General features: G+C 34.6%; 1 protein-coding gene across 1 annotated transcript in view; it reads right to left on the bottom strand.

Moving 5' to 3' along the window:
- The window catches only part of LOC120412668 (ABC transporter G family member 5-like), a 110,400-nt gene that overhangs the window by 44,260 nt on the left and 52,326 nt on the right, over positions 1–13,814 (bottom strand). Inside the window, exon 11 of the mRNA XM_052708644.1 lies at positions 4,594–4,964. Coding sequence (XP_052564604.1) covers positions 4,594–4,964 — 371 coding nt within the window. The remainder of the gene's footprint in view (positions 1–4,593; positions 4,965–13,814) is intronic.

Here is a 13,814-nt window from a genome sequence, read left to right as displayed (position 1 = left end):
AAAAGCTACGCTTATCGTTGGTGGAGTCTCTCCCAGAACCAGGATCAACCTTATTCAATCAAGAAAAAATATAACAAATTTTATGGTTTAGATATGTATAACGGTATTCATTAGATATCCATAACGGTATGTATTTTATATTTTCTTTCCGTGGTTGTACATTTCAAAAGAAAAAAGTCACTAAGTCAACATTTTTATTTTGCTGTCCAAAAAAAGATAGATAATTTAATGACATGTACTATATTTCAACCCAACAGGGGCTAAAGGTTGAAATAGTCTTGTGATACAGTTACAAGCAGTTTCAACCCCAAAAGTGATTGCAACGCACATTAGGGTGCCCAGAATATGGGACTTTTTCTCAAAACCTCGCTCCACAAGCTGAATATAGTTCCTTGAGCTATTTTAGGACTCTGGGCCAAATATGAGCAAAATCGGTCAACATTTACCCATTGATACTCGAAGGTGAAGTTTGTATGGGAAAAATTGAAAAAATGTATGGAAAACCCAACTTTTTTACGGTTTGGTCTCCACTGTGCGCTACTTCCATCCGAATATTCCCAAAAGTGAGATTCTCATTGGAAATTTAATGCTCTACAACTTTGTAGAACATACCAAAGCTGTAAAACTTGATAATGAAAAGTTATTAGCGATTAAAAAAAGTCATTTTTGTATGAAAAACATTTTTTTCACCAACTTTAGGCTCGGGTATCAATGGGTTAATCTCAACCAATTTCGCTCAAAATTTACACAGATGCTTAAAATAACCCAAAAAACCGTTTTCCGCTTGTGGAGCAGGGGGTCATTTTTTCTAACGCACATTGCCCATGTTTACAAAAAAAAACAAGTGCTCATGTCGTTGCTTGTTTGCAAACAAAAATGTAAACGTCAAGCGAGCAGTTTCCCCTTCTCCTTTATTATGTTTTATTATTCACTTAAAACGGGGTTAATTCGAACGAAAACCCCCGAAGCTCAGCCTCAAAGTCAGCACATATTTGTGTGATTGAACCTCGGTCTTTTTTTTTGTTTTTTTTTTTGCCCTCTGGCATTCAATCAAACTAGGTCTGATTGCAATCGGACACTTTTCCTGTAGACGCTGTTTAAAGCCAGTCAGCACGAGGATCGACTTGAGCTTATCACTCACTCTCGGGTGTGATTCGGTGGGCAGCGCTCGAGTACTTGAACTCGATTTTTCTTATCGCCCTTTCGTGTGGACGACGAAGACCGCGATGTTTTGGTTTGGAGAAGCGTTGATAAGAGGTTTAGTGTACCGTCGAGGTCCCTATTTAGGGACTTTAACTGCGAAACGTTGATTGAATGACATAATGAAGGCAATCTGCGAGGTGATGAAAACAAATATCAGCGTCAGATATGGCGTACTATCAGGTTGTATAAATCACAAGTCCGCGACCGCAAAGTGGCGGATTTTATTTGCATTTTCCTCCCCTCGGAACGACGCATTTGCACTTGAAGACGAACCGAGTGACGTTACATAAACAAATTCATACAACCCTGTAGAATTGATGGTGATAAGCTTGAGCTCTGGTGAAGGAAGCAGATGACGTGATTTCGAGTTTAATTTGTTTTGTAATCCTTGGAATGAAATTAGAACCACATCAAATATTTTTAGAGCTTGCTAAAGAAGTTTAAATATTTACTACAAAAATGCCTACACTGACATAAAAAAAAAAGTACCAAATTTCTAAATTCTAGGAATTTTGGCTCCTTTCCTTATTTAGTAATTGGGTTTTTTGGATTACTTAAAAAGAAAAGGAGGCAAAATTCCTAGAATTTAGGAATTTGGTACTTTTTTTTATTTCAATGTAGAGAAACAACTGAAAATTGAAATGTATGTTTATATTTTGTACTTTCGGTTCTTCTTTATCTCAAACCTTCCTCAAACACCTGCACTATTCAATGAATTATAACTTTCTTCGTCCATTTCTGTTGATAATGCATTTCAAACCATCTAGAAAACAAATAAACCTTCTTGACCCCCAAAAAAATACCATCTAGAAAACAATCAAACTCTTCGAAGTAAAGAGTATGAGTTTAGGGGCCATCCATATTTAAAATCATGATAAAACTATATTTTCCAGACACTAAAAAATTAAACACAATGGAATTTTTCTGTAGTGTTTTCAGTTTTTGCGTCTCTATTTGTTTTCTTAATTCATTTTTTTTTGTCAGTAGGATTTTTTTAAACTCCCAAATCCATGGTTCAATTTCCGATATCGCGTGACGGGTGACCCTTCCTTTTTAGTATTTGAAAAATACGTTTAAAGAAATGCTGAGATCGTGATAATTTGAAAATTTTGGGGATGAGAATTTTATGTAAATTGGTACAAAAATTGGAAAAAGTTTTGGGAAGAAAAAAAAAACAAAAAACAATCGACTTTTTATTCCATATTTTTGAAAAGTTGTTATTTTTCGAAAAATTGGCAACACTGTCAAACAAATTTTGTCAACTAAAAACATAGCCAAAAATGAGATTATTCAAAAATGTTTTTTTTGGGCCATTTAATTTTTATGTAAAAAGTCGAATTTAAGAAATGGATTAACTTTTGTATGTATCGTAACTATTTTTTGTCTAAAAGGTCGTAAGAAATAACTAAAACTTCTTTGCTTAAGATACCGAATCGATCAGAATAATTCAAAATGTCTTCTTTAATCATAGAAAAGTTTCACACATAAAATACAAAAAAAAATCGCTTCTTCCAAGGAAAATTACTTTATGGTAGAGGTGGGCAAACCCGCTCTTTTTTTTTTTTTTTGATCCGCTAATTTTTGTTCGCTCATTGAAAAGAGCCGCTCTTTTGAACGGCTTTTTCGCTCTTTTTCAAAATATGGATGAAAAGGATATTTTTAAGAATGGTGAAAATTTTTAGCTATTTCACATTGGAATTATATAAATAACTTGAAAAAAAAAATAAAAACGAGAAGATGCCCTTGAAAACCATAGGTATTGGCGGTTTCTATGTCAAGATTTCTACTAGAATTTAAATTTTCAAATAATTTAATGGTATCCAAAAATAAATCTAAGATTTTGCAGAAATTGCTCTTTTTTTAAATGGGTTTATTTCTGCCAAATTTAATTAATGCTGATATTTTATTTAAAAAAAATATTCTGTTAACTCTATTTTACATTCTGATTTGATCGATAAAGTCTATAAACCGTAAAGTTTATTCGGGCAAGAGGATATTTTTTTTTTCCAAAATCTCTAAGCTATTTAGTAGATTTTTGGTAATATTTTAGAAGTTGAAAAAATCAATAAATTATAATTATAACAAGTTTCAAAATCATTCCATCTTGGAACGGTTCTTTCAAAAGAACGGAGTTTAAAAAAAGAACCGCGGTTCTTTTTTTGTGAGCCATGGTTCATTCGCTCTTTATAATGAACCTGCTCTTTGAGCGGCTCGTTTTTTTGCCCACCTCTAACCATCACAAGTTTGCACTTTTAAATTTTTAAAATTAGAAAGACAAAATAAGCGACGTTTTATTACTATTTATTTGATAAATAGAATTACAAAAAAATACAATACAAACTTCATTGTTGAGAAATATTCTAACGTGAATTGTTTAAAAAAAACAAACCATTGTTCCATAAAAAAAAACAAACACTAAAGATTACAATAAATATTCTTTTTATTTATTTTTAAACTTAAAAATTAATAACTCAAAAACGAAGAAGAAAGATAAAACCTACAATTTTATAAAATAAGTGCTGACTTTATCTTTCTAGAAACATTGAAGTTTCGATAATATTGGTAAATTGTTAACTGAAAATATTACCAAAATGTAGCTTTAACCCAAAACATTCCAACAATTTTTTTTTTGATAAAATAAGTACTAGTTCAAAAAAAGTTTTCCTAAAAAAGGGGCAATTTTCTGGTACAGGTTTTAAGGTTATTGTGTTGAAGAATATGTAAGGCTGCCCCGAGCAGAAATAACTTGGGAATAACATTTTTTGATATTTAAAAATACTAGGCCAATAACATTTCATGATATTATTAGCAAGATTTGTTATGCGTCGTTATGAATTTTTTGTTATTGGATTGTTATTGCAATAACAGACTAATAACATTTTTAGTTTTTCATCGAACAAATCTTTGTTATTGTTTTTTTGTTATTTTAACAACTAATCCGATAATTCCAATAACAGTTGGAGGTATTCTTCCATAACAAAAAATGTTATTCCAAAGTTTTTTTTGGCTTTCAACCAATATCAGACCAATAACAAATGTTGTTATGATAACATAAACTGTTATTAAACCCTTATGCAAAAATGGATTTTTCAAGAAGATTCCATGACACTTTCTGTTATTTTAACAATATTTGTTATTGAAATGGCATGAATTTTGGTATTACCGTCTGCCCGAGTGGTACAAATTTTATTTAAATGTTTTGTGAGTCTTGTACTATGCTTGCTAGGATTCTTATCTAGATAGAACAAGAGAGCACACAGGCATCGAGTTTTGAACGTAACTTTAATTTATCAATATAAAAAATTACTAATGAATGCATTGAAAAATCGTCTATTTAAAGTCAACTTGTCAAAGTTAACTAAAAAAATTCTGAAAAATTCTCAAACTCACCTTTCCTAAAAATCCCCGTCCGCACCGAGTACGACAGATTCTTGAATCCGATCGTAACCGGCTTGATCAATCTGGCCGCCGCCAGCGACGACGCCGTCGACGCTCCTCCCAAACTCGGACTGTGCTCGTACCCGGGCGGATACACCGGCATCTTCAGCGGTTCCAGCCCAAGTGTTTGGGGCCGCTTCTGCACCAACTTCCCTACTCCTTGCTGCTTTTGCGAAGCAGGTTCTTCATCGAGTTGCTCGTGCATTTCTAACATGACACTACCTCCTCCACCTCCGTTACTCATCTCGTACGATTCTGCCATTTTCGTCGACCGTCGTCGGACTTCGGACGACGAACTTTCACTTCTTGAAACAGAGACTGCTCTGTTTGGTTAGAATCCTCCTCCTCTGCGGATGAGCAATTTCTCAGCACCACATGTCACGGCCGTCGCCGTCTTGGCTTGGCGTGGCCGATACGCCGGTACAGGTTCTAAAAATACATCCACCTAGCAGAGAGCGCGGATTCCCTCGACACTTTCTCCTCCTCCTCCGTACACCTCTTTTGCACGGGGTTCTTCAACCTTTGCGTTTGCTGCAGTCGGTGAATATCTTATCGTTTCTTTGCGCGTCTCATGTGACGGACTGGAACTTGATCCAAACTTGGATAAAAACCAGCCGAAAAAGATTCGGGACTCACTGCACCGCTGCACAGTCGTCAACCTTGCGGAACGAACTTTGTGCCCCTTTGGGACGTTACACAAATCACACACTTTCCACACTTTGCTTGATAAGACTCCCGTAATCTGGCCCGCGACGACGAGGTCATCAAACAGGTCTTCTTCGTCGGACTCTTGGAAACAAAAGAAAGTCGCGCACTTCTCTCTTGTTTGTGCAGCACACTTATTAATTATACTTTTATTCAATTGCACCGCACGCTCTTCATGCACTTTTAGTGTACCCTATACCAACACAATCCAAGTAGGCGTTCAACGTTTGGAACTTCCGCGCTCGTTCGCGCGCGCCGCTGGCCAAGGAACGAACCGCGCACGGCCGACTCACGATGAATACTGAATGAGTGGTTGCTGGTCGCAGCTGGCCGTGGTTGCTCTGTGCGCTGCGCGCTGGCTTCATTGAAGTGAGTGCCGATGCGTCGCGACGCCCTGTCGCGTTTGGTTGTGGTGGTGTGAATGGAACTCGCGCGGTTTAAATGGGAGGAAACACAAAGAAAAGAAGATGGCAAGTAGTGGGCACATGTGCGCGGTGAGTGTAATGTGGAACGAAGGGTTTTGCACTCAGATGCATGGAACCTGGTGGGATGGGTGTGTTTTTGGTGTGATTTGTTTTAATTGAAGGTAAGAAATTTAAGAACTTATTTTAAAATAATTTATTACATGTTGAGAACATTCTTGTAAAAATATGATAATTGAAATAGCTAGAATTTTAATAGTTCAGTGAAAAAACCATTGGAAAATCCAGATGTTATTAAAAATGCTTAAAATTGATTCTGAACGCAGAGGAAGACATTTAAAATTGATTCCAAATTTCCTTTGTAAATTTGATTTTTTTTGGAAAAAATATTTATTTGAGACGACTTTGAAAAGGGGGTGTCAAAAATTTAAAAAAAATGTTCAAGCCTCATCCCGTTTACCACATTGAATTTTAGAATTGAGTATGAGCGGGATGAACTGCTTATGTACCGTCATCAGGGCTTTAACATTTTTGTATGACCCAATCTCCCAATATTTTATTTGTTTGCTTTTCATTTTTCATTGAGATCAAATTTAGGGTTCAGCTACCCAAAATGTATCTGTATTCGGCAAAGTGCGGTGGTTTTGATTAGGGCTAGTGATTTTCGACTTCCTAAAGTTAAATTTCCTAGAAAATAATATGCATTCACAGTTACATATGACATTGAGATAGAAAAAAGCGAAATCTTAGAGAATTAATAATTTCGCCTTTTCCGACATTTTTAAAATTGTACATTTTGATTTGAATGAAAGTTTGTCCCTGCCTTCCCTATTCCAAAAGTGTCAATTTTGCATCATCAGTTTTTCCATACATAGGATGGTCCAAAATCTGATACTGGAGAAATGATATTTTGAGAAAATTTATTTTTAGAAAAAATCTAAAACACTGTCACAAATTTTCCAAATTTATGACTGTACAACTTTTTTCAAAAAGTGAGCCGTTTTAAAGCAAAAGAAATTGTCAGGTGATTTTGTTTGGAAAAATGTTAGGTTTTTCCAATTTAAAAAGTTTTTATGAAGAAAAAGCCCCTGCAAAACATATGTTTTAGAGCTGTCAAAATTTCCTACAATTTTTAAGCTACAGCCTCCTAAAGTCAAAATTTGGTTTTTGTAAAAGTCATCTCAATTGCCAAGATTTTTCAACTCGCGATATCTTAAAAACTATTGGTTCGATTTTCAATATAAAAAATTGGCTTGTATTTCTACTTGTTTATAATAAAACAAGCCTTACCCGACACACTTCGTTCTGCCTTTTTTCGTTTGTTGACGTTTTTAACTTTTTTGCTTATTCAGCCTCAGCCTCCAGTGATCAAAATTTGAATTTACGTAACTTTTCCATACAATCTGCAGATTTTCCGGAATCGGTTCCAGAGTGGTCAAAGTTGTAACTTTTTGGCGTGAACGCAACAAAAAGCACCTCGATCCGACGCTCCGTATTGAACTGATTCGCGTTCGAACAAAACCGTCGATTTTTTTTATAGAAGATAGATAGAGAAGATATTGTATAAATTTTAGAATCCTTTTAATAATGCTAAATACCCTCATTTTGGACCAGACTTTTTTTTAATTTTTTTTCTCTGCGTCTTACAGTCCGATTAAAAAAGCTGTAGAAAAATTTTTGAATTTGAAAATTTAGTTTTTTGGTAATTATACTAATAGTTATCAGTCAAAGACAAATAAAAATTTATTAATTTATCTTTTTATTTATTTGTCGACACCTCCATCATTTTTGGTCGAAAAATTTTCAGTTTTTTTCAATTATAAAAATATTTTATGAAGGAGCCCCTGCAAAGAAGTTTTGTTAAACCTGACCAAATTTCCTACTTTTCCTTGATTATTGTTGTTTTTACTGCTAGGATGCTAAAATACACGAACTAATGATATGAACTAATTTTAGATTTAAACACACTTTTAGAATCTTCTGCAAACACATATTATTTATTTTTGAATACTCTCCATCTCTGAACTCAATGTGTCACTAATTTCGAGCAATATCTCTGCATCGATAAATTACCTGAGCTAAATTTTTGTTTATTTTTCTATATTTTTCATTTATTTTTTTAGATTTCTAGTGAATTAAAGTTCACGTTTTTCTAGCGAATTTCTTTTGAATAAAAATGTATAATTAAAACACACTAAGTGGGATATGATGATAAGGCTGGTACAAATTTTACTAAAGTCTTGTTCCTCGGCTCTGGTCATTGTCAAGGGGAGGGCAAAAAAATAATTTAAAAAAAATAATTTCAATCCAATTTTTCGAAATTTTTGAGCGAAAAGTGTCACGAAATAATTTATACATTATTGCAGTAATGTTACTATGAAAGAATCTATGAAAATATTTGTTTCCTCAAAATTCCCCAAAATTCAAAAATTTTAAAATAACAATAATGTCCAACTTGATTAAATATACAAGTATAAACGTTGAAGGAAGGAAGTTGTTGTCTTTTTATTCTAAAATTTACGAACATACGGACCCAATTCTGTAGCAGTCTGACCAGAAAAAATATCAAATTTTGTTGTTTACAATCATTAATACAAGTTTTTTCAATGAAAATTTGAATTTTTATCATTTTTTTACGAAAACATGAAATTAAATTTGCAATGGCCTAATTTTCAAATTTCTTGATATTTCTTTATTTTCATTTATTGAATTTCACGGTTTCCGCAAGATTTTTTTTTTATTTGTGTAAATATTATCGAAAAGGTAAAGTTTATAATTTTATGGTGTGTGTTTTATATTGAACGTGATCAAATTTTTGAGAAACAGATAGCTTTTTCCTGATGACCTGGAAATTTTTTGATGGCGAGAGACAAAGCATACAAAAATACTAAGTTAGTTAGTTGTCTTTAATAACGAGCCTTTCAGCCATCATCGCTAATTCGACTCGGTACTTTTTAAGATCTTTTTTTATGTTTTTCAATTTAATGACTTGTATTAGTAATTTTCAAGAGTTATTTCTAAACCTACCAGTACGTAAATCATGCTGTGTGAACAACTCGAATTTCACGCAGAACTCAAAAGCCAGAAACCACAACGGCATGCATCAGCTGATACTGCACTCGGCAGTCTGTCCCCCTCTTCTACTCAAGTGTCCAGTTCGATTCACTAAGCTCGCTCGTATTCCAGTTTAATCACTCCTCCACACAACAAAGCTCGCTGCTGCTGCTGCTGCATTTAAACCAACCGACTGTGTCTGCCGGAGGCGGACAAAGAAACGAAACAAATATTAATCATAAGTCAACCATCCCCAACCCAGAGAGACACTTTGTTCTCCTTTCGACGTCTTGTTTAATCCAAAACAAAACGAACAAAAAGAACAGTTTTAGTCGGGGTTTTAGCCGCGGACCGTTATGGACTTTAACAAACTTGTCCGCTGGAATGGTACGGAAACTTGGGGGAATCCAAAGTCCAACTGCGGCGCTCCAGTTTGGGTCGACAGACGGAGTAGGCTGCGGTCCACCGAGGCGTTGATAATGGTCTCTCCTGAAGTCTCTGTGGTGTCTGCGATGATCGTCGTTTTGATGACGCGATTTAGGAGTGTAAACATGGAAGTGATTACGCGCGCCTCCTTTGATGATGTTGTTGGGACTTGTTCAACACGGCATTTCTGGGAAGTTTTGCGTTTCAGTGATTGGTAGTTTGATGGTTCCGAAGAGGTTTTAGGTTACAATTTCAACGCAATCAAACTGCTATAAAACTACTAATTGCAGTCGCTCTTTGTTAGTAGAATCCATTAGGCTGCGTTTTATTCATAATTCAATACTGGCACGTGTTTACACTTCCGATTCGCTGGTATTGTCTACACGAACTAAGCTTGAATCAAGGAAGCAACGAACCTTTAAGGTGTTCCATCATCAGTCTACCTTATTAGCCTCAGGCACTGTTCTTGTACCAAGAAGAGCCGACCAATGAACCCTGTAATTTGTTCAGAATTTTCGTCGAAAGATCACACCACACTAGAACCTGGTGGTTATGATTTTCGTCCAAAAAATACCCCTCAATTATGAAACCTATCGAAAAATCGCATCACAAACCCCCCATCATTATTGGGCGTCATTTTGTGCACGCAAATGCGCGTCTCGTGACCGGCAGCGGACCTATAAACCGGTACAAATTAACGAAAAAAATACTGTGGTTTTGGTTCACTGGTTTGACGTTCATCAGCGTGTGGCGTTGATAAGCGGCATGCAATCGGAACCGGCAATGTTTGACTTTTGGCAGCGTCGAGAGGGTCGTTCGTTAACCTTGGAACGGATTTTTGTTTTCCAGGCAATGATGGTCGGCTGCTCTCCATTTGGTGTGACTTAAATGCAGAGCCTTACCTTGGGTCCACGGCGCCCTTGGCGAAGCATCAATTTGGCGCCCCTCCTAAATTTACAAGCATTTTGATAAATTGATGTTAATTTTCAATGATTGCTTCAATAAGTTTTGATTTTATAATTGCATTTTTAGACCTTATGGTTAAATTCAGAAACACAGTTATTTTATGTTTTAATTTTCAAATAATATGAGATAGGTTGAATTGAAAATTATTGTAGGAATTAAGTTGGCAGAATTTTCTCAGATTTCATAAAATCGATTATTATATCAATGTTTTGTTTATTTTTTATGTATTTTTCAGATAAATGCTCAGAATGCTCAATCATTATAAATTTAGCTTTAACTTGTTAACAAATTTGATATTTTTCAAGTCTGCTTAATTTGATCTGATCTAGTTTTAATTTAATTGTATAAACAAAGAACTTTCCCAGATTTGTAAAATAATTAGCTGATTTGGCTTTGGATTTCATTTCGGTGTAAATATAAGTCGATGCCGTGTGCTCTCTTGTTCTATCTAGATAAGAACTCCAGCAAGCTTAGAACAAAAGAGCACCCCGGCATCGAAGTAAAAAATTTCAACATGTAGCGGCAGAGCCACATTTCGTCAAAATCAATTAAAGATAATTCAAAATCCAGCGCAATTCATGATGAAACTTATTTTGATGATAATATTATGAGCATTACATTTGGTAAAAAAATGAAGCCAAGAAATTTTTATTAATTTTTAGTGATTTTTCCATGCGATGCTTGAGAATATTTTTCATAATTTTATTTTTTAATTATTTATGTTTTGCTTTTTTTTTCATTAGGTATTTTTATTTATTTTTTATTCGTTAAATTAAATTTTATATTCTAGTAAATTATTTTTTGCACAAAGCAAACCTGTTTTCAATCTAAAATATTAATATAAAATATTATTTTTGCATGAATTTAAAAAGTTAACAACACCGGTTAAGCTAAAACAAAAAGAGTGATGTTCAGAACAGCTTGTGTGCTCTGATAATATTGGTCTTATTGGTAAAAATTTACAGCAGTTTTCCTTTTTTTAAACTCTAGTATTTTGGAAAAGCGCATGTAAATTTTAATGCACGAAGTTGCTTAAAGGGGGAAATCGTGCTGAAAATATTTCATAGGCTACTTTTTAAAAACTAGAGAATGTCCAAATTTCAAAAGAAAGGTATATGTTTTAACGGTACTCATCAACCATAGCTTTTGCACCCAGATTTCTGTTACAGACATTTTAGTATCTTCAAAACTACGGGAACTATCGATATATTTTTTTATTCATCCCCTAAATTACTGTCTTCATAGTTATTTACAACAAAATTTGACTATTTTTACAATCAGATTCTTGCAGGATTGGGTCCGTAAGTTTGACAATTGTGGAATAAGAAGAAAACAACTTTCTTGGATGCTGTGCACCCTTAGTGTTAAAATAATTCCTATTTCAAAGAAACTCAAAATATGACCATATTTTTTCACAATTTGGCTGATTGTAGTTCACAGCAAAATTAACGTTAAAATAACAAATAGTTGGACAATTTTTTAGTCTGGAAGGTATGACTCAAACTTCATTATGCAACGGTCCAAACATTTATACTGTTTTTATTTTGAGAAGCTCTTCTAGAACTCCTTCAACTTTCTGTCACTTGAATATGAAAAAATAAATTTAGTACTTAGTATGAATTTTCAAAAACACTTCGATTGAAATATTCATAGAATTGATTTTGGCGCCCCTATTTTTTATATTCTTAACCAAATTATCTAGTTATTTGTAGTTCTACTTTATAATTTGGCACCCTTTCTGTTTCAAATACCTAATGGGGATGTTATAACTGACATGCAAATTTTGTACCGTAAACTGGGGTCAATCGGGACACATGGGGCGAATTGGGACAGCAGTTTTAACCATGTTGGAGCACAATATTTTGATTTTTCTGGTTGGTTTCGGTTAGAACAGACTCAGGCCAATAAAATGTGTACATCCATTTCCAAATTTAAAAGATTTAAGTGCTCTAAAAACTGCTGTCCCTATTCAGACTGTAGTCCCGATTCACCCCAGATTACGGTACAATCATCAATTTCGGCGCCCCCCAAGGGCTGGCGCCCTTGGCGGTCGCCAACTGCGCCAACCCCTAGGTACGGCGCTGCTTAAATGGTTCTGCGTGACGTGGGTTTCGTTTGCTGATAGTTCCGATTGTTTGACGTAAATTAGTGTCGAACGGAATCAGCAGCAGAGAAATCTAGGGGGTGTATTCATTCTGTTTTATGGTTCAGTCACGTCAGATTTGCTTGATTAATAGATAACATTGAGAATAATTGATAAAAAAAAACTAAATTTTAAATTTCAAGCCTAATTTTCAAAAAATAAATACCAAAAAGTATCACAAAATGCTTAATACATCATGATAGTTATGCCACTGTCACAAATTTATCACAAAGTGTCAATGAATTTTTGAAATATTTTTTTCCGAACTGTGGTCCCAAAATTCAAAATTTGTGATAAGCTTACAACTGCTCCGTTTGATTTAAAATGCAGCAAAAACGGTATTCAGTGTATTCTTCATTGTTTTCAACAGATTGTACAATAGGGTGACAATAAAAAAATCAACATCAGGGATACACTCTGACTCGATTCCTTAGGCAAAAATAAGTAACTGTTTGAGTTTGAGTTTGAGTAACCAATTTTGAGCCAAATCGGTTAATGTTTAAGGGTCACTTTGATCCTGTTGATCCGGATGAGTTATTAGCAATGCGATGAAAAGAAATCGGCTTACACACTTTAAAGTGTATAACGGGTATATAGGAAGTATATGAAAAAATATCTCTCTTAAGATTTTCCAAAATTTAAAAAAAAAATTTCACCCAATTGTATAAGTTTTTTCAGTGTATTTTTTTTTGCAATAATTTTTGTTTGTCCCTGATTTTTCGAGGATCTTTTAAAGGGGGGAGGGGGAAAATCACTTGAAATAAAATTTGCGATGGCCTAAGGAATAAATAAATAAAAATCCATTCACAAAATGCTACATTATGTCATGATATGTACTACACCCAAAGTTAAAGACCGAGGAGATAGTCCTCCCGAAAAGAAGCGTGAGGAAAGTACTACTTTGCACGAGTAAAGACCTCTCGCGTGTTCATTCGTTCATTGAAACAGTTCATCCTATTGAGTGGCTTATATAGACAATTGACCGCCACTTAGTTACCGAACCATGGTGGCCCATACGGCAAAGGCACGGTTCAATATGCCGAAGGTCTTGGGTTTGAGTCTCGGTACCGGTACTTTTTTTTGATGGATGAACTTTTTTTGAAAATGAACGCATAAGTAAAGTACTCTCGGTAATTTGGGATTTATCCTCTCCGTCCGCACACAGTACCATTTTACTACCGAATCGTGCTCTTTATCCTCTCGTATGCCGATGCCCAGTTCTGGGTGTACCAAAATTTTGCAAAATATCATTTTTTTTTTAATTTCATGTATTTATCCGATTTGTGGTCCCAAAATTAAAAATTAGCTTAGAGATAAAAAAAAACAAAAGTTTATGTTATAAAATATACTTAGAATAGTTAACAATCAATTGTAACGTCATCTGAGGCGAATCAGGACACATAAAGCGAATTGGAACAGCAGTTTTGCCTAGTTACTGCACAATGTTTCGTTATTTT

The sequence above is a fragment of the Culex pipiens genome, chromosome 2 (assembly GCF_016801865.2).
Source record: "Culex pipiens pallens isolate TS chromosome 2, TS_CPP_V2, whole genome shotgun sequence".
Taxonomy (NCBI): Eukaryota; Metazoa; Arthropoda; class Insecta; order Diptera; family Culicidae; genus Culex; species Culex pipiens.
This window is presented reverse-complemented; position numbering and strand designations above follow the sequence as displayed.